General features: G+C 36.1%; 1 protein-coding gene across 1 annotated transcript in view; it reads left to right on the top strand.

Moving 5' to 3' along the window:
* LOC114658199 (A disintegrin and metalloproteinase with thrombospondin motifs 8-like) overlaps positions 1 to 20439 on the top strand; it is a 47928-nt gene extending 27489 nt beyond the window's left edge. The window contains exons 6-9 of the mRNA XM_028810297.2: positions 4879 to 5065; positions 8575 to 8747; positions 13577 to 13752; positions 17158 to 20439. Of these exons, the coding sequence (XP_028666130.1) occupies positions 4879 to 5065; positions 8575 to 8747; positions 13577 to 13752; positions 17158 to 17890 (1269 nt within the window). The 3' untranslated portion in view covers positions 17891 to 20439. The remainder of the gene's footprint in view (positions 1 to 4878; positions 5066 to 8574; positions 8748 to 13576; positions 13753 to 17157) is intronic.
* Positions 20440 to 21539: the final 1100 nt, after the last annotated feature.

Genomic DNA, 21539 nt, shown 5'->3' with positions numbered 1-21539 from the left:
TCTTAAATACTGATTGTTCCATATTAATTACCCATGAAGATAAAGGATTTTAAGTTTTTTTTTTAATTATTTTGCTAGCTGAGGCTCCTTGCATCTCAGGCCAGATTTGCATGTTTCAGATGTTTTGTCAGAGTTGAAAAATGCAGAGACAGATTTGTGAAGCTGACTGGTACATGGATAATCCAAAATATGTCAAAAAATGTTAACCAAAATCAAACTGAAAGAACATGCAATATCCAAAATCCTGGAAGTCCAGGAAATGTGTGATGCTGATCTGTATACCACTGCAAGCATTATGTCATACGTCACAATCTCCCGGTTGTATCATTCATATATTTCTATATACAGAAAAAATTATGTCAAAATGAAACATCAATGACAAAAATTGATTCTTTAGGACTTAAAACTCCAAATAAGAAGACAAAATCATGTAAATGCACAATGTAGTACAGAAAAAAAAAATGAAAAGAGCACAAAATAGTGACAGAAGAGTTTTGGGCAACAAAGCTTTCTGATGCTAACTGATTGTTTGTGACTCCTACAGATGAATGTACAGAATGATTTCAGTGGCTGTTTCTACTACGCTAAATTCTCATAATAATCTGTACTTATCATGAAATAAGAAAAAAAATAACATACATAGATAATATCCTTTAACTTACCATCTATATATTCTATAATTAACCATCCACAAATTCAGTTTCTATTTGAAACATTTTGCACATAGATAATGGAACATTTTTTAACTGTTTTTAGTGTCTTAGTGATATATTGTGATGAAAAATACTGCAATAACTTATATTTTTTTCTTGCCTATAGTTATAAGACTTGCACTTACATTAAATTAAACAGAAGACAACTTGCATTGAGATGCCAGGACCGTAAATTTAAAGGTGTCATAAAAGAAACTATGAAATAATTAAACTTTTTCCATAACACATTCAAAATGTTTTGACAGTCCTAGTCTTGGTTAGTGGGTTGTTGGATGTTGAAGACCACCTTATTTCCAAGGTAGTGAAGATTTAGGTTTGGGATTTGGTTGGAGATGGGTTTGATGGAAATACAGATGCCTCTAGATTTGCTAGGTTCATATCATTTGGGCTTAATTCATCCAGGGTTGCCTTCCTTCTTCAACCACCTTTTTAAAGGTCTAGCGAACAACAGTAGTGCAATTTATGAGTAATAAAATGTATTAAAACTAATACATACTATTTTATACAATACAGAAGTCTGATAATTAAGTAAGTGTCAGATGTGTAAAATGATGTTTTAGTTTGGCCTTACTGCCTTCTTAATAGTTACATCTCAAAGGAGAATTAAATAACCTTGACAAATACTGGCCATCTCAGAGATAATTCTTCCAGATTACAAGAATTTTACAATGCTCATCATAATATATCACTGATATTTTTCTAGTATAATTTCACAGATTAAGACAAACAGAATGGAATTGTTTAGTATGTCATAACATTCAAGTTTATCATTTGCCTTAGTGTTCTGAGAATATCCTTTAATTTTGTGTATGTAAGTACGTTGTACATCGTGTATATCCTTTAATTTTGTGTATACACTAAAATATATTACCGTACTACCACATTACCTGACAGGTAGCGAATACATTTCAAAATATTTGATATTTGATGTCTCTTGCCATATGTGTACCTTCAGCGTTCCTTCTACACCTTTCCTCTGTAACTGCATTTCTCGGAACCTCTCTTGCCTGCCACTTCCTCTCTCGAGTACATTCCTATAAAGGCTGCTCCTCAGATTCTGTCATTTCAAGGTATCTTGCTCATTTCCTGTCCACTTTTTGACTACCACCATCAATAGATAGGTCCCCATGTGAAAACATAACTCATATTCTTGCGAATATCTTTCATTTTCGAAGGTAACTCTCAGCGTGTCTTATTCTTGCGAATATCTTTCATTTTCGAAGGTAACTCTCAGCGTGTCTTGTACAACTTGACTCCACCTTGTATTTCTAAACCTTCCTTGCCGGGCACATCCTCCGTTGATTGCATCGCCAACGTCAAACTGACCAATCAGATAAGTTTGAAGGACCAGGCACACACACACACACGTCCACAGATAGTAGCATTTTATTATATAGTAATTAATGTATCTATCCATGTATTTTCTAAAATTTCATAATCATGAGTTATACAAATGCTGAATCATTTATTTAAACATTAACTAAAAGATAATTAATTTTACCTATTTTGAGCTCGTTTATATTATGTAGAATGCCCAGTGGGGGCTGGGTGGTCTTTTGGCCCTTGGAACCCATGCAGATTTTGTTTTTTTTTCTCCAGCTTAATTGGAGGTTTCATTGTTTTGTTCTGTTCTTATTACCAGACTCATTTTTAGTGTCTTACAATATGATACTGCATAAAAGGAGACTACTACTCTACTAATTATATATCTGTGTTTTATAAGATCTTATGATTTATTTTTTTACATGTTTATTTATTCATTTTTATTCTTACCTAATCTTATTTATTTTTTCTTTTCTTGTAATCTCTTTTACATCTTGCAAAATTACTTTGATCTACATTCTTTGTAATAAAACGTGCTATATAAATAAATGTCGTTTATGAGATGTCTTTGTCCTTTATGCGCTTTGTTTTACTAAAAAAGTCTTGTTGAACCTTCCACATCTTGGGCATTTTAAACCAAACATGGAATAGTGCAATTATGTTAAGTACTCCGGTATAGAAAATGTGCACATCCGTGATTTCATCCTTTTACATGCATGACTATAGTGAAGAAAAACATATGCAGACTATGCAAGGAAGCTTAGTAGCCCTCAGGATATCCACTGTTGCTATAGAGACTGGAAATCAATAAACTGAAGTAGATGGTTTATTGAAATAAAGTTCAGGGAAATACCTCAATGGTTTAGCTTATTTATTACATCCAGTGATGATTGGCTAGGCTTTGGCTTTCTGCTGCCCTGTAAGTGAAAGAACAGGTTCAGAAAATAGATGGATACACATTTACTGTAATTCTTAGGGATTAGTCCTTTGATTGACTTTGCAGATGCAAGTTGTTTCAATATACAGTAGCCTTGTTTGCTCAGCATGGCCTTCCTAATAATTTGTTTTATTCATTTAATACAGAATCATTTCTCTGTTTCTAATCTCAGTGCACTGCATACATTCACAAGTTAACATAACTTGTAAAACAAAACTATAATGTATATATATATAATACATATATATATATATATATATATATATATATATATATATATATATATATATATATATATATATATATATATATATATACAGAGAGAGAGAGAGAGAGAGAAATACAGTATGTGTACATTTATAGAATTTGGAAAATGATTTTTAAACCCCCTGATAGAAATAATATACATAGATAAATGGTTAGTTTACATATTCTTGGATTTTTTTTTCTATTTAAACTAGACACCTCCTTCCATGCAGGATGTCTTTGAACATTGTACAGTTTTAAAATTTCAACCGGCTTGAGCTGCATCCTCACAGATGTTAAAAGTTTGTCAGAAAATACAATGTAATCTGCTTTATTCTGGCAATGCATGTCATTGGGAAAACTCTCCAGTGTTTTTTTGTTTTGTCTCTTCTAAACTGTAGGAGATCACTGTGATTGAGAAAATGCATGCTGTTTTAACTTATGTCAGACTAAACTAAATACATATGTGCTATTTCAAAACAGAAATATGCAAATTTACACAATTAATTCAGTATGGCAGTTTTCTTTACTATTTTTGAATACAGGTTTATTTTCTGTATGCTAAGCCTATAGTGTCCGAAGAGGTCCAGTTGCCATGACTCAACTACCAGATAATTTCACCCGTATGACTGAGAATCTTCACAGACCTAAGCCTATAGTGCCACTCTTGAAGCCAAGCATGAATGCAACAGGACAGATATGACCAATGATTTTATGACACTTATTGGACTATATGCATCACATTAAGACTGGCTAATTATCATAATGCATAGGCATGCAAGTCTATTGTCCTATATCTGTAAAAGTATTAAGTTAAAATCTACCAGTGACACGATGATGTACACTGAATACTGTGTGTGCCATCTGCTGTATTTAAGAGGGAACTCAAGTCAAGTCAATCTATTCTGTCCAGTTTTTATTTGCCCTTAATCCAAATTAAGTGTAATGCAGCAACCAACCTAAGGTTGTGTTTCAGATTCTCACAGCACACAGAAAATGTTTTTAAGGGTGAGCGGTGGTAGAGGGGACATGTTTTCATGGAAATCAAAACAAGAAGAAAAGTAACAGTAAAAATCACCAAAATGACAAACAAATTGGGAAAGAAGAATAACTCATCTTAATTTACCACCACATCCTTCCCTGTCATGTAATGTCTTCATGATTATTCAGATTAGATTTTCCAATCATCTTAACATGTACATTATGTTTTTGGGGATGAAAACTCGCAACGCCAAGCAGATACAGAGACAATGTGAGAGCTTTAGACAAACAATGACTAGGCGAAGATCTAAATTCAGGCTCCTGAAGTTGTGAGGCAACTTTGACCACTGCACCAACATGTCACCGATGCAATTTACATATACAGAAAAAGTAGTATATATGTTTAACAAGTATATAAACTAATTGACTGTTAAAATTACTTTTGCAGCATGATTTAAACCTGGAAACAATTCATTATAATATTATTATAAATAATAACATTCTAACACTCACTTAATCTAAGGGTGTGTTTGGGATTTAGCCTATATTGACATTTAGGGTTAAAATATTAACACATTTATAACATCTGAAAAAATCTATATCATTCTGGTGTTTAATGTGCTTATTTTATCTGTCAAATAGCTTATGTATTAACTATTGAAAATAATGCATTTTTAGGTTCTGGTGGATGGACAGTGGGCAGCATGGAGTCTATGGGGAGACTGTTCCAGAACTTGTGGAGGAGGAGTTCAGTTTTCTTACAGAGATTGCAATGATCCTGAACCCCAGAATGGAGGAAAATATTGTGAAGGCCAGCGAGTTAAATATCAGTCCTGCAATATTCAAGACTGCCCCAGTAACCATGGTAAATATTTTTAAGACAGCTGTTTCATTTAAGTGTCTCTTGTCAATGCATCTTAATCCAGTTGATATGCTGAACCTTTTGATATGGCAAAGAGCAAGACTAGCAAAGACTGTATTTCTAATCTCTTTCCTTTTTAGTGGATGTTGCAGATGATGTACTTGATTTTTAAAGTGCTTGTAATCTTCATTTTTATCAATAGATGCTCTTTTTCAACGAAATATACAGTACTGTATATAATGCATATCTTAGCACAGTATTTAATACACATAGAGGAACTATGATGTAATCTTTATGTGAGAAAGGACAACATGTCTCTATATGCTTTTTATAACTTCTCTGCCAGATCCTGTTCCACTTTCTTGAAATTTAATTGACTACAGTTTTCGTTAAATGAAGTATTACCGTATTTAAAAAAAATTGAGTTTACTGTGCCTACTACAAAAGTTTATATATGTCTATATTTTTTTTTACTATTTTGAAGGTTTAAACAGTGTAATTATTAAACATTTATGCAGTTAGTCTATTGGGTAATGTCTGAAAAGGACCGCTGGCACTTCTTACAACAATGGCCAATTGTTAAATGAATTTTTTGCACCCTGCAGTATGATGGATACTTCTGGCAGTTTTCAACAGATTGTCATTGAATGACACCAAATCCATGTTAGTGGAGTCACAAATCAATATACACTTTAGTGTTTTTCTTTTTCTTTTTTTTTCTTCTCAAATCCACAACACACATACTCATATTTTTGGCACCTATTGAGATTGTAAGAAAGAATAATAAAAATACTGTTTTAAAGCTGACAGTGTTGAAGAAGGACCTGCCAGTATATTAGTAACTTGACAGGTTAAGTGATCTGCTATTTTACTCATGTATGCCTTCTAGAAAATATTGCTCTTAATAATGAATAAAATAGATTGTCAAATAAAGAAATACAAACATTTTTTCACTTACTTGAACTTCAAGAATATTGATATCTCCCATTCTGCTCTAAAGTTAAGACTTTAAAGGATATATTTAAAAGTATTTTTTTAATGGTTGGACTGTTTTTCCTTACCTAATTCCAGAAATTGAATCTTACTGCTGTTTGTCCTTAGGTGTATTATTTTCCACCTTTTTCTTTTAATGGTCAAAAGAATATTTAATAATCAAAAAAAATTTTTGAAACTCTTTGAAACATCTAAATCCCAGAAGATGTCCAGGCTGTATATCTATATTTGTTTCTTTTTTATCAGTGTGCTGGTCTGTTTTAAGAAGTGATCCAGTGATACACTGGGATGAAAGAAATCTATTGACTATGCAGTCTAGTCTTAACTCTGATCATTTTTGTTTCTTTAAACCATCATATAAAAATGTAAACAAAAAGGTATAGAGCTTGAGAACTTCTCAGGTATAACTTGGAGCATTCACAGAGGCTTTTGATATATTCAGTATAAATTTGTTCAGTGACTTATGGATTATGTTACTCTACTGATTTTGGATATTGCATGAGGTTTCTCTGAAGCTATTCTGACCCAAATTCAACATAATGGCAGGTTGAACAAAGTAGTTTATACTTTTGTACTTCTGAGGTGGTAATGATGGAGTGGCCATCTAGCTCTGTGAAGAGAATTACTTGTGTTCTGTTTTGTGTATTGTATTTCCCAATTTGTGACACCAACTGCATGCCCAGCCTACCTGGAAGGGGGTCTCTCTCTGAATTGCCTTTTCCAAGATTTCTTCCTTTTTCTTGGGGGGGGGGGGGGGGATTTTTCCTTGTTTTCTTAGGGAGTCAGGGTTGGGGGGCAGTCAAAAAACAGGGCCAGCTAAGCCCATTGAGGCACTCCTTGTGTGATTTTGGGCTATACAAGAAATAAATTGCTGTTGTTGTTGTTGTTGTAATACAGTCAATTCTTACTTATCATCATAGAAGAAGTGGCAATAATACTACTACGACAACTACAGTTTCAAAGTGCAGTTAAAAAATATTTTGTTATTTTGGCTCAATAGAAAATAGGTTATACACAGGGATATCAATTATAACATCATAACAGAAAAAAATCTTTTATCAAACATAGTTATGAGGAACATGGTGGTGTAATGATTAGTAAAGTTACCTCACTGCTTGAGAGGCCTACACTTGAAACTCAGCTCAAATCTGCATGTTCTCCATATATCTCACCAACTCCATATAACTCACCAACCCTTTCCCCCCCCACCTGTGCTTTGCTTCGTTGTGAAGGGGGGGCTGAACGCACCCGAAGCAGACACGTCCACTCTTCTAAAAAAACCACGCTTAAATGGTGATACAATGGGAAACAGATACATTTTTTTTAACTCCTCTTTGCTGTTGGCTTGCTGCTGCTGTTTTGCCGCATGATCTGCACTTTGCTCGCCTACACCTTCCCTAAAATCCCCCACCCCACCCCCCCGCCAGTGCTAAACACTGCCATGCCAGGCGATCTGAACTTTGCTTGCATGCCAATTCCCACCCCCAAGCACTGTTGTGAAGAGTGTGGCTGAATGCACACCAAGGTGTCACGGTCGCTCCTCTGAAACCACTCTTAAACAGTGATACATTGGGAAACAAGTAACAGTTGTTTTTTTTAACCTCCTCTTTGTTCAATAAGCTACTGGCTTGCTGCTAGCTTGCTGCTGCTCTTGTTCCACGTGATCAGCATTTCAGGCGGGGCTTCGAACGTTTAAAAGCCTGTACAGTACCTGACCTTTTTTCCTCAAACACTATGCAATCTTTTTTCGCTTTTCTGTTATTTCATTGCGTAATACTTTCCAGTTGTTTGTGCTAATGTGATCTTTTCACTCATTTTTTGAGACTTTCAAATTTTACTACTTCCATTATCTCTAACCTTCTCTGCATGTTTATTACGGTATGACGTGACGTGCCTGTCTCGTGGGATGTAAAAGTGTCTCTCTTCAAAACATCTCTCTTCCAAAGTGTCTCTCTGTCTCTCTTCAAAAGATCACGTCTTGTCGCCAGAAAAAAGTCTCATCCCAAGATTTTTTTATATAATAGCGAGATGTTTATTCTTCAAGATGTTCTGGGTTTCTTTATACATTTCATGTTTTAGAATAATCAAGGACTCTAAACTGGTAAGGTGTGAGTCCAGGGGAGTGTGGACACGATTGTGCCCTGTGATGAACTGGTAGTATATACATTGTTGGCTCCTGTGTTACACCTGATGTTGTTGGGATATAATCTAGCTCCCTGATGCCCTAAACATTGTACAACAGAAAACACTAATGTGTGCAGAGGTTAATCAGGAATTGTTTTATAGGAATATGTTGAACAACTAACCCCATTCACAATGTTTCCAAACGTGCTGCCATCAAAACTATACCACATGAGTTATTTGTCCTGTCATATTTCTACATATAAAATATAATATTAATATAAAAGCTTCTACCAAATACTTGTATATTTACAAATACATTTATCATGTATTTACACATACAGAAGAAAAGATCAAAAACAAACTTCTGTTTCTAAATATGGTTTTGTCCCTTTTAGGCAAGAGTTTCAGGGAAGAGCAATGTGAAAAGTACAACAGCTTCAATTATGTGGACATGATTGGAAATGTCAAGCAGTGGATTCCAAAGTATGCTGGTGTGTCACCACGGGACAGGTGCAAGCTGTTTTGCAGAGCAAGAGGCAGCAGTGAATTTAAAGTATTTGAAGCAAAAGTGAGTATGCCTGGTTTGTGTATATGTTGTATGATGAGTGCTGATTTGCAGGTTTCTTGAAAAATAACAATGAATAATGCTCATCAAGACTAAATATTTTATTTACTATTTATATAATATACCTTCTAGAAGTTTTACTTTTATCTGATTGTTATTAATACAATGTTAAACAATATTGCTACTTCTAAGTAATATAAGTAATTTCTTTTTAACTGCAGATTACCATCATGTGAAAGAAATAATTGATTTTGGCATGTCATGTTGATTTGATTAAATTTAATAATTAATTGACATGAGCATTTAAACTTGGCATTACTGTAACTGGAGGTTTCTGGACAATCTCTTCACCCCAAGCCACTTCAGTCTATGTTACTATTTATATAATATACCTTCTAGAAGTTTTACTTTTATCTGATTGTTATTAATACAATGTTAAACAATATTTGCTGGAGAGGTGGAGATGGGAGTTAGAGAAAGATATAGAAAGTGATAACAGGATGGGGATAAAACGGATAAGGTTCAAGAACAGCTAAAGTCTAATTTAAGGAGAGAGTTTATTATCTTGAAAATTCCTTTTAAAGTTAAAATTATTCTTTATCTTTTATCTGCATTGGATTCTAAAAACAAGAGACAAATGTAGATCAGCAGGTAAGACTAAAGGCAGATTATCAAACGGCCAACATCTCAAAGACAAGACATAGCTGAGGGCCTGGAGCCCTAAAGGACAAATTGTGTATTGTTTAATAGTTGCAAATCTAAAGATTACAAAATGCAGAAAAACAAAAACATCCAATTAACTTGTACAAATAAATTGTTGTTTTAATCCTGAACACCACTATGCTTTTGTTTTCAATAACAAAACATATTATTTTAAGAACAAAATGTAATTCAGTAACAAGAGGACATTTCTACCATTGTAATGTTCTCCTAATAAATTCACATATTTTTTTATCTCTTACAGTCTGTTTAAAATAAATCAATCACTTTCAAAGATTGTTTTAAACAAACTAAAATAACATTTTATTTAACAGAGAGGATTTAATGGTGTTTCGGTTAATTTCAAAATATTATCTTCCAAAATGAATGTTTTTTTTTGACAAACAAATGAAAACATCCCAGAATTGACAACAACCTAAACTAAATAAGAAGATTTATTTATTGCATGTATAAGAAATACTATAAAGTAATCTTATTATACTTGATATATATGACAACACATCAAAATATATGAATAAAAACAATATACACTTAAAAATGAAAGTGGCAGAGTGGTTCTTCAGAGTGATGACACAGGGGAACCATTTTTGGTTCACAAAAGACCCATCCACATGAAGGTTCCAGAAAGAACCTTTTATTTATCAAGATCGGTGGCCGGCTCCATACAGTAAATAACCATTAGTAGATGGTAGCAGATTTGTGAAATACCGATGGGTTATGATTTTTGAAGGACTCTTGGTGCATACAATAACACAGGGTAAGTTCAGCTTTTTTAATCCTGCTGGGTATTCCATTATACATATGATTTCAGTTTTTGGTGTGTTTTTTAATATATATTAGGAAGGTTTATTTTGAATGAACCAGAACGAAATGGTTCTTTGTCTAGCAACAGTTCTGTAAGAATGTGTCCAACTAAGCAAAGAACCATAAAATGCCTTTAAAGTACCATAATGTTTAAGAGTGTAGGGACTACAAGTTTGACTTTCAACTGCACTACTAGGCCTTATTAGGATATGGATGTTGGAATGGAAGAACATTTGAACTTTTTCCATTTTATTTTAAATCTCTTTTGGCAAAAGATTAAAATCTAAATGTACTGCATACTGAACTGAAAGAATAATTCTACCTTTGTTGATATTTTTTTAAGATTAAAATGTTATATCATTATTATTTGGTAGGTATGATTCACAGTTTTGCTCATCTTATGTCTCTTGTTACCATTCTAATTTCCAAACAAAGCTAATAAAATATAACTTATCACTGACTGAATACAAGTTCTTTTAAAAAGGTTATAATGTTACAATTAAAATTAGAAAGATAAATAACCTCTTCATGACCTGAAGGTTAGGTGAACTGGTGACTCTCAATTGCCCTATTGTGTGTGTATTTGTGTTCACCCTGCAATGGACTGTTCAGGTTTAGTTCCTGACTTGCGCCCTGTGACTGCTGTGATAGGCTCTGGCACCCCTGCAACTCTGGACTGGATTAAGCAGGTTCAAAAATGACATGACATGCTGGTTTACGTTTTGTTGCATAAATCATGACAATGTAAACTGTATCATGATGATTGTCACCTGAGTTTATCCATCCATCCATCCATCCATCCATCCATCCATCCATCCATCCATCCATCCATCCTCTTCCGCTTATCCGAGATCGGGTCACGGGGGCAGCAGCTTGAGCAGAGATACCCAGACTTTCCTTTCCCCGGCCACTTTTTCTAGCTCTTCCGGGGGAATCCCGAGGCGTTCCCATGCCAGCCGAGAGACATAGTCCCTCCAGCGTGTCCTAGGTTTTCCCCGGGGCCTCCTCCCAGTTAGACGAGCCCGGAACACCTCACCAGGAAGGTGTCCAGGAGGGTTAGTTATGTCATGGTATTTAAAACCAAACAACTGAAAACGGTGTACTTAATAGGTTAGATGACTTAATGAGGCTTACACCTTCAGTTAAAGCACGCACTAAGTTAATAACCTTTTGTTCCTGCACCCTAATCCATACACCACACAGAGTTCTGAACTCATAAACAATGATTGTTTTGTTTCTAATTCGAAAATGTAGAGCATTTTTATAATGCATATTAATTTTAAAGAGTGAATACTTGATGGAGATCAGGCTTAAAAAACCTTTCCCTCCCCTTTTCAGACCCTCCAATCCATTTTCCTTATCTATAGGCCCGTCAATAAGAATGGAGCCGGTCCCGTAAGAAAAAAGCCAGCTTGTTCTTGGATAAACAGCCTGCAATGATCACACTTTGACAATTAAAGTCCTTAGTTAAGAAAAATAATAGTGGAACATGAGGCGATGCAAAGCTTAGACTTAGAATTTTTTGAATTCAAGAATTCCAACAAATTTATGAAAGCATTTCAAACTCTGCTTCTTTATTCAAACAATTCAGGTATAACATATATGGTTTATTTGTTGTAAACCTAAATGTAAAAGGCGCAGTATAAACTGTTATGTTGTAAATTTAACTTTAATGGAAGTACCCCATTTAATGGGAAGGGCACCAGGGGTGGATGAGATACGCCCGGAGTTCCTCAAGGCTCTGGATGTTGTAGGACTGTCTTGGCTGACACGCCTCTGCAACATCGCATGGACATCAGGGACAGTGCCTCTGGATTGGCAGACCGGGGTGGTGGTCCCCCTCTTTAAGAAGGGGGATCGGAGGGTGTGTTCCAACTACAGAGGGATCACACTCCTCAGCCTCCCTGGAAAAGTCTATTCAGGGATCCTGGAGAGGAGGGTCCGTCGGATAGTCGAGCCTCGGATTCAGGAGGAACAGTGTGGTTTTCGTCCTGGTCGCGGAACAGTGGACCAGCTCTATACCCTTAGCAGGGTCCTGGAGGGTGCATGGGAGTTTGCCCAACCAGTCTACATGTGTTTTGTCGACTTGGAAAAGGCATTCGACCGTGTCCCTCGGGGAATCCTGTGGGGGGTACTCCGAGAGTATGGGGTACCGGCCCCCCTGATAAGGGCTGTTCGGTCCCTGTACGATCAGTGCCAGAGCTTGGTCCACATTGCCGGCAGTAAGTCGAACCCGTTTCCAGTGAGAGTTGGACTCCGCCAGGGCTGCCCTTTGTCACCGATTCTGTTCATAACTTTTATGGACAGAATTTCTAGGCGCAGCCAGGGCGTTGAGGGGGTCCGGTTTGGTGGGCTCAGGATTGGGTCACTGCTTTTTGCAGATGATGTTGTCCTGTTTGCTTCATCAGGCCGTGATCTTCAGCTCTCTCTGGATCGGTTCGCAGCCGAGTGTGAAGCGGCTGGGATGAGAATCAGCACCTCCAAATCCGAGACCATGGTCCTCAGCCGGAAAAGGGTGGAGTGCCCTCTCAGGGTTGGTGGCGAGATCCTGCCCCAAGTGGAGGAGTTCAAGTATCTCGGGGTCTTGTTCACGAGTGAGGGAAGAATGGAGCATGAGATCGACAGGCAGATCGGTGCGGCATCCGCAGTAATGCGGGCGCTGCATCGGTCTGTCGTGGTGAAAAAGGAGCTGAGCCACAAGGCGAAGCTCTCAATTTACCAGTCGATCTATGTTCCTACCCTCACCTATAGTCATGAACTATGGATAGTGACCGAAAGAACGAGATCGCGAATACAAGCGGCTGAAATGAGTTTCCTCCGCAGGGTGTCTGGGCTTTCCCTTAAAGATAGGGTGAGAAGCTCAGTCATCCGGGAGGGGCTCAGAGTAGAGCCGCTGCTCCTCCGCATCGAGAGGAGTCAGATGAGGTGGCTCGGGCATCTGATCAGGATGCCTCCTGGATGCCTCCCTGGTGAGTTGTTCCGGGCACGTCTAACCGGGAGGAGGCCCCGGGGAAGACCCAGGACATGCTGGAGGGACTATGTCTCTCGACTGGACTGGGAACGCCTTGGGATTCTCCCGGAAGAGCTAGAAGAAGTGGCCGGGGAGAGGGAAGTCTGGGCATCTCTGCTCAAGCTGCTGCCCCCGCGACCCGACCTCGGATAAGTGGGAGACAATGGATGGATGGATGGATGGGAGTACCATATAGTTTAATACCTAATTAAATGGCAAAAGTATTTTGTCTATGCTAAAAAATAAACATTTAAATGTGAGTAATTATAAATTATTAACAAAAGGATGTATTTTTTAGGTCATTGACGGTACACCATGTGGACCTGATACCACTTCCATCTGTGTTCAAGGACAGTGTATCAAAGCTGGCTGTGACCGAATGATTGGGTCAAACATGAAGCTGGACAAATGTGGGGTTTGTGGTGGAAATGGCTCCTTGTGTCGGAAAATAACTGGCACCTTGAATAAAGTCAGGTGAGGCTATATCCTTATTGTGAATATTTGCTTTTTAAGTTGTATAATTTTGTCAGGGCGGCACGGTGGCGCAGTGGGTAGTGCTGCTGCCTCGTAGTTGGGAGACCTGGGGACCTGGGTTTGCTTCCCGGGTCCTCCCTGCGTGGAGTTTGCATGGTCTCCCTGTGTCTGCGTAGGTTTCCTCCGGGCGCTCCGGTTTCCTCCCACAGTCCAAAGACATGGTGGATTGGTGATTCTAAATTGGCTCTGGTGTGTTTGTGTGTGTCCTGCGGTGGGTTGGCACCCTGCCCGGGATTGGTTCCTGCCCTGGGATTGGCTCCAGCAGACCCCCGTGACCCTGTGTTTGGATTCAGCGGGTTGGAAAATGGATGGATAATTTTGCCAGCTCATAATAATACAGGCTATCCCTCTTTGCTGTGTTACCACAATTGCAATGATTAAATATATGAACTATATTAAAAGAATATATAGATAGAACAGAGGAACTACAAAGATTCAATTTAATGAGCAAAGCAACACAAAGAGCTTTGTTTTTATTTCTGTACATTGTTCTTTAATACAAATGCATTATTATATCACTTTTACATACTATCTCTTTTTACACTAGCCTATATTGCCAATGACACTGTGTAACACAAGGTTATGATAAACTCTTCATTTAAATTAGCATTATATAATAGTATACTGTAGATCTTGATTTTACTGTAGCACTGTTTTCCTGTATTGGCCACTATCTGTGTGGAATTTTCATGCTTTCTTGATGTGCATGTGGCCTTTCTCTGGGTACCTTGTTTTTATCATATATCCCAAAGATGTTCTGGTTAACTGACAAATTCCAAATTGGTGGGTTGTGATATAATGTGGATGTGTATGTCTGAATGTGTCCTGCAATAGCCTTGAATTCTATTTCTTTCTTATACTCATTAATTCGAGCAGAGACTCCAGCTCAATTTAACCCTAAATTAGATTAAATGAGTTAGATCAACAGAATAGAAATGAAGGCCCTCAAAAACTTTGCTAGCAACCTATTTTGGCTCTCTTATGACAATGTAAAATGTGACTATTTATGTTATGTTAGATGACAACATATTTTAGTGTTTTATGTATTCATAAATATTGGTAAAGTATTAGAATCAGGTCTTTGCTGCAGTGCATAGACAGCACAGTCTTGTTACACAACAACAACTACGAGATGAACCTTGACAGCCTTTCTTATAGAGTTGTGATATTTTAAATGTAAAAAAGCTCTCAAATATCAGGAAAATGATGGCTAAGAGAGAAATTTAAATGACAAGTTCCATGTATTGTTGATACTATTTCAATTATTCTACCTTAATAAAAGGACAAGTGTCTTTATATCTGTGTATCTGTCTGTTTTATTATATCTAATATCAGAACGAGTGTTTGTATATATGTGTGTTTGTCTTGTCCAACAGATGACATCAAAAACATAACACTCCTTTTATAACTCCCATACCAAATAACATATAAGAGACATAGCAACTGCAATCAATGTAAACATTAATGATGAATAACATATGACAGAGAGTAACTGCCAGGTGGACTAGAAATCAGCTTATCCACCTTAATAAAAGAACACATGTCTGCATGTCTGTGTATTCCTCCAGTTGCTATGTCTCAAGTTCTATGCCATTTGGTATGGGATTCATACAAGTAGTGCTTATGTTTCTGTACTCTGTCTATTAGAATGAAAAATGCAATCCATTACTACATGCATTACAAAATACATTTCAATAGATGGTGCAGTGCAAACATTAATGCTGAAGAACTACATTTATTACTAACCTGCAACCTGCCTTAGATGGGTAAGCACAGCTAGTTCCATTAGAAGTAAATACATGGTAAAAATGACAGTTGAAATAAATCAGACTTACCCCTTCTTAAGTGTTTGGACAGTTCCATTTTATGTTAGGTAACAATAGATTGGGCACAATTTTGTCCAGTTCCTCCTACTTTAATTATTGTTGAACATTATTTTTAGCATTGCTTACAGAGTATCATATATCTTTACCCAAAAAACTCTGCAGGGCATTAAAGTAACGTATCTTACATGCTGCTTCTAAAAAATGTCTTTTTATAACAAAGACATAATATGGCTAGACTTAGCCCTTCAATCATACATTATTTATTGATTTTCTGTTTAATAATGCAATTTAGGCTATGTCCACACTACTATTTTTTCATTTAAAAATGTAGTTTTGAAACAAAAGCGATCTCCATCCACACTGACACTTTGACATCATTTACAAAATGATTGAAAATGCATATGACGTAGATGTTTGCATACACTGGGCACACGCACATTAGCAGAAAAATCTTTGAAACAATGGTAATGCCATAGGACACAGGATTTATCACAAAACTGTAACAACCGGTAAATTATTTGCCTTTTGCATGTGTATGCAGCATTTAAAATGTACAAAATGAAATCTAAATGCACACAGGTATGAAAGACCACAAGCACCCTAGAACGCCACTCCTCTTTGTCCACTATTTCAGAATATTGTTTTTTTCAATGACAGTTGACCAATCAGGGAATGAAATGTTGTAATGAGCAGGAAAAGGCTACATAATAAGCATGAGCAAATGTTTTCATCCATCCACATAGCAATGGCGAATCATGTGTTTTCAGATGTATACGGCTTTGGGGAGCATTTCCAAAAGTGTCTGTTTTGGGGGGTTATAAATGTTGGTTTAGTGTGGTGAAAATGGAGACTAATGTCTATTCAAATGAAAATGTAATAATGTAGCCGTAGCCTTAGTCAGTTCATCAATTACTTTACAGTAGCTGTTGAAATGCTATAATCCATTTAAATTATGTAAAAAAAAGCTGTAAAAATTGATGAAAATATTTAATTAGAGGTTTTTAAGTGGTAAAATTCATTATCTTTGTCCATCTGACTTTTCTGTTTAACAATAAAAGAATAAATAAGTTGGGTAGATGTTGTAATTTTCTCATTAGGTTTGCTAAAACATATTGGAGGTCCACTGACAAGGATTTTTTTACAATTTGCTAACAGGAAAGTCAACCTAGTTTCCCACTTGTCCAAACAGAATTATGGATCATCAGCTAAATACATTAAGATAAATATAAAAGTGTTTGAGATAAAATTATGTACATCTGGTAAAATCAGAAATTGTGCCGAAAACCGTTAAGGAAGGCTTCTTTAGCTTAGTTTGTTGACAGAATTGGAAATGTGGGATACCTACAGTAATTGATGAATGATGATTGATTGATTGATTGATGACCAACCAATTACCCTGTAGAATCACCCAAAATAGTGACTAAGATTTACTGTAATATACTAATATATTAACTGACAACAAAAACATTAACATTTCTCAGAAATAGTAAAGTATTGTTTTTTTTCTCTCTTTTCTTAGGTATGGTTATAATGATATAGTTACAATTCCTATTGGTGCCACCAATATTGATTTAAAACAGAGAAGCCACAGAGGGCTGAAACATGATGGAAATTACTTGGCAATAAAAGCTGAAAATGGGAAGTTCCTTCTGAATGGGAATTTCTCTGTGGTTACAGTAGAACAGGATATCCCTGTGAATGGAGCCGTTCTCAAATACAGTGGTTCTTCTACCACACTAGAAAGGATCCAGAGTTTTGGAAAGCTACAAGAGCCAATTGTGATGCAGCTGCTTGCCATGGCAGGAGAAATGTCACCACCTAAAGTCAAGTACACTTTTTTCATCCCAAAAGATATTTCCTTCAACAAGCCCAAGGCAAAAAAACCTTCCATGCATGTAATCCCACCGTTTGGTGTGTCCCAATGGATCCTTGGGGAGTGGTCAGAATGCTCTAAAAGCTGTGGCTCTGGCTGGCTGAGGAGAAATGTGGAATGTAGAGATACTAGTGGGCAGCTCTCATTTGACTGTGACAGAGCTCTGAAGCCAGAGGACATTAAGCCATGTGGAGATCTTCCTTGTCCTCTTTGGCAAATGGGCCCATGGTCATCTTGCTCACGAACTTGTGGTGAAGGAGAACGCAGACGTAGTGTCTTCTGTATTGACTACACTGGGAAAACTGTAGAGCCAGAAAAGTGTGATCCCACAAAGCGACCTATGGTGGTCACTGAGGCATGTAATTTCCAAGAGTGCTAAAAGCAAATTGACACCAAATGTGATAGATTAGAGAATGACTAACAAGCCTTGACCGTGCTTCAAAAACAAGCAGGGAATCGGTAGTTGGACAGTGAAAGTGCACTAACTGACCTGAGCAGGTCAAAACAGAGACCTGTTTGAAAGCTTAATTTGACTTTCAGTTTTATAACCACTATTGATGTCTGACCCAATAGAGATCTACCTCAGTGAAAATATTAATATTGATTGCCTTGCAAGTAATAAGTTAATATGTTTTAAGTAGATTGTGGTTCCAACTGCGGAAAGCAACCTTTGCATGAAAACTGCTGACAGCGTCTTTGGATTGTAAAATACCTCTGCTTCTCAAAAGGCTATGCATTGCTATGCCATGGAAATGCAGCATACAACTACACTGGAGGCTAAATTTGAGTTGGCTGACCAGGATGCTCATCTTAAAATATCCAGTGTTACCCAAATAAGCTGCTGACAGATTATTTTTGAATGTTTAATTCAGCTCCTTATGATCTTAATGTGGAATAACTAAATTGTAAACAAAACCTTAAAATGTTTAAATTATCAAAAGTAAATTTTTGTGCTGCAGGGGAAAAAAATAGAAAGAAAAGAAATTCACTGCTTGTATGAAATGAATACCAGTTCAGATATATGGTCATATTTGCATGGCTACAAGTTTGAGAAACCAGTGGGCCAATAAAAATGTGCATTATTTTGGTTTACTGGGATGCATAATATCAGCTGCAAGACAGAAACAAAATGTCCACACAGGTCATTTCTCTATAATGTCCAAATTATTTATGCTATGCATGTGAACTGTAGAGAGGATTTGAAATTTGACATCTTCCTCATTTGATCCTCAGATGAAAATTAGCTGTGACGAGTCTTTCAAGGTACTCTGGGTGATACACTAAGAATTTTTCTGAGGCAGCATCTGTTCTGTCATTCAAATGAATGATCCTAATGTATCTCTGTAAATGTACAAATATAGTCCTTTTGTCCAAATAACATACCTTCTAATTATTTTGCTAACAGGTGGTCAAAGATTTATTTTAATGAACTGATTTCTTCTGTACTTTCCATTGTGGGGATACTTATTCTAGCATGTAGTAATTACATTTCATAAGTGGAGGTGAGTGTATGTTAAAAGGAGGAAATGCCAGTTTAAATCGATACATGGTTACCATCTTAGGATGCTGCTGCATGAGTCAGTTAACACTTTATTACAGCTCACACTATTTCTTGAATGCTATAATGGTGTTATTCCTAGGAGTTTAATATTGATCATTTAATCCAGTGATTTTTGCAATATATTTACATAAGATTGCAGGGAAAGTAATAGAGCAGGTCACTCACAATTATTATGCCTATTTGATGTAAACCTGGTAGAGAGATCCCCTAACTATAAATGCTATAACTTAGATTCAATATGATGGATTCATTTTTGGGTAGCTAAAGTTGCTGCTGTGTCTTTGGAGTGGCACTGAATGTGACATTATCTGTTCTGTGAAAAAGAGCACAGAAATATTTCATCTGGAAACAAACTAGATTATTGCAAGAAGGGAGCAAAGAAAAGGAACGTGTGGCTGAGAATTATAGAAAGCTTGTGTCTGCTTAGTACAAAGCTGTTTCTAATCGAATCCATTTGCTGTTGAGATGAATACCTAACATAGAGCATAAACATAAACTTTCCTACATCAGAAAATTTTACTTTAAAATGTATACTGAAAACATTTGTAAACAATTGGTGATAAATTCATACAAAACACTGAAAACAAACTTTTGCTTAATTTAGTTCTCTCAACACATAATATCTAATGAAGGCTAGAATATGTTTTTACCATTTAATCTATTGACAGAAGGCATTTTAAATATAATATTTTTATCAGAAAAGAGGCATTTTCTGTTCTATTTGAATCAGTGAGAAAGCAGTTAAAAAGAATTCAAAGTAACAAGTGCTTCAGCATTTGTGATAATTGGTTGCCAATAAACAACCTCTTTTAAAAGCACAACAGCTTGACTTGTATTATCATCGTATGTTACACAAAAATTGCTAAAGAATTTCCCCACAATGTAATATTTGACTGGCAATGTAATGTTGTGATAATTTTAACTTTGACTTGCCTGGCAAAAGGGCAACATTTTAGAACAAAGTATTTCTAACTTAGCACAACTACCCCTATCCTGCATTGTAGTAAAATGTTCTATATATAAAGGAAGTCAAAACTAATTGTATAAATGTAGCATTCCAGTAATGTACAAAGACTACGGCATTATTTCCCTTCAGTGAAGGAATTTAGTATTGTATTATTTAGCTTCCTTTAAAAAAAAATATTTATTTTTGTACAGTTTCTACCTTTTGACAACAATGTACAATGGTTTTCGGTTTAAAGATGCTGCTGTATTACAGAATGATCAAAGAATCAAATACTGAATCTGTGGTGTGTATCATTGTTTTGTTGTACTGGTGATTATTGGATGAAATGTTACAGGTGATGAGATTTATAATCGAGCTCCAAAATCAAGAAACTGAAATAAACTGTCTAATTTTTATAAAATGTATTTTTTTAGTTGCTATGAAAGGTAATGGTCACAGTTTACATTTTTAGTCTGTCTTTTACTTTATTCTGCACCTATCAGAGATCCAAAAGTAGTACAACCTAATACAAATATTTTTATATTTAAACATGAGTTACGATGCTTTCATTTTTGTGATTAAATTAAGTGTAAAATGTAAACTATACAGCAACAATTATTTTAGGTTTTACTAGAAATAAATATAAAAATAACAATAATAACAAGCAATAAATGATAATGAAAAATTTGGGTAAAACATGCCTTACTATATAGAATGTACTGTATTACAACTGAAATGTTTAGAGAAAAACTGAATGTACATCAAATCTTGAAATGTTCGTGTTTCATTCAAAATACTTCAGCTTTACTTAGAGTAAAAATAATAAAAAAACAAATGATAAAAATTGAGCAGGAATATTTCAAAAGCATTCGATCTGTCCCCTTCCTACTTACTTCAAACCTTTATTATTCTCCCTAATCTTTTCTGTCTGTGTTTGTACCTTTTTCTTTCTTTCCTTAAACATGTTGCATATATACACGATCTTTTAACATTTAAATATATAGAATAATCTTTTAACCACAACAGATTTGCTATCAGGGAGTAAAAAATAAATCAGAATACTGTCTGAAAAGAAAATCTATTGAGAAATGATGTATTATACAGTATCTCATCTAAAGAGCATACATAGTACTGCACAGGGTTAAATAGTTGTTTATTATTAAGTATTCAGTTTCTTAAAGTTGAATATCATGAAGTGCATATTTTAAAATATCAAAGTATACATATGAGGGTGGCTCTGAGGGTAGCAATCTGCTCTGGTAATCATAAGGTTGCTGGTTTGAATCCCATAAATGCCAGAACTGGCTCCATTGGGCCCTTGAGCAAGACCCTTAACCTGTAATTGCTTCATCCTGGGTATGATGTTAATCTGCATCCAGCCCTGCAAACAGGTCCTCCAACTTACAAGGAAACCTTGGGGTTTAGTGGCAGGATTGGCACTCCAGCCACAGTAAAAAAAACCTCGCACTGCTCCAGTGTGGTGCTGAGGTGTCACCCGCTGAACTCGGGTCCCAATCCAGG

Source organism: Erpetoichthys calabaricus, chromosome 9, assembly GCF_900747795.2.
Source record: "Erpetoichthys calabaricus chromosome 9, fErpCal1.3, whole genome shotgun sequence".
Taxonomy (NCBI): Eukaryota; Metazoa; Chordata; class Cladistia; order Polypteriformes; family Polypteridae; genus Erpetoichthys; species Erpetoichthys calabaricus.
The sequence above is the reverse complement of the archived record's forward strand: the minus strand, read 5'-3'. Positions and strand labels throughout refer to the sequence as shown.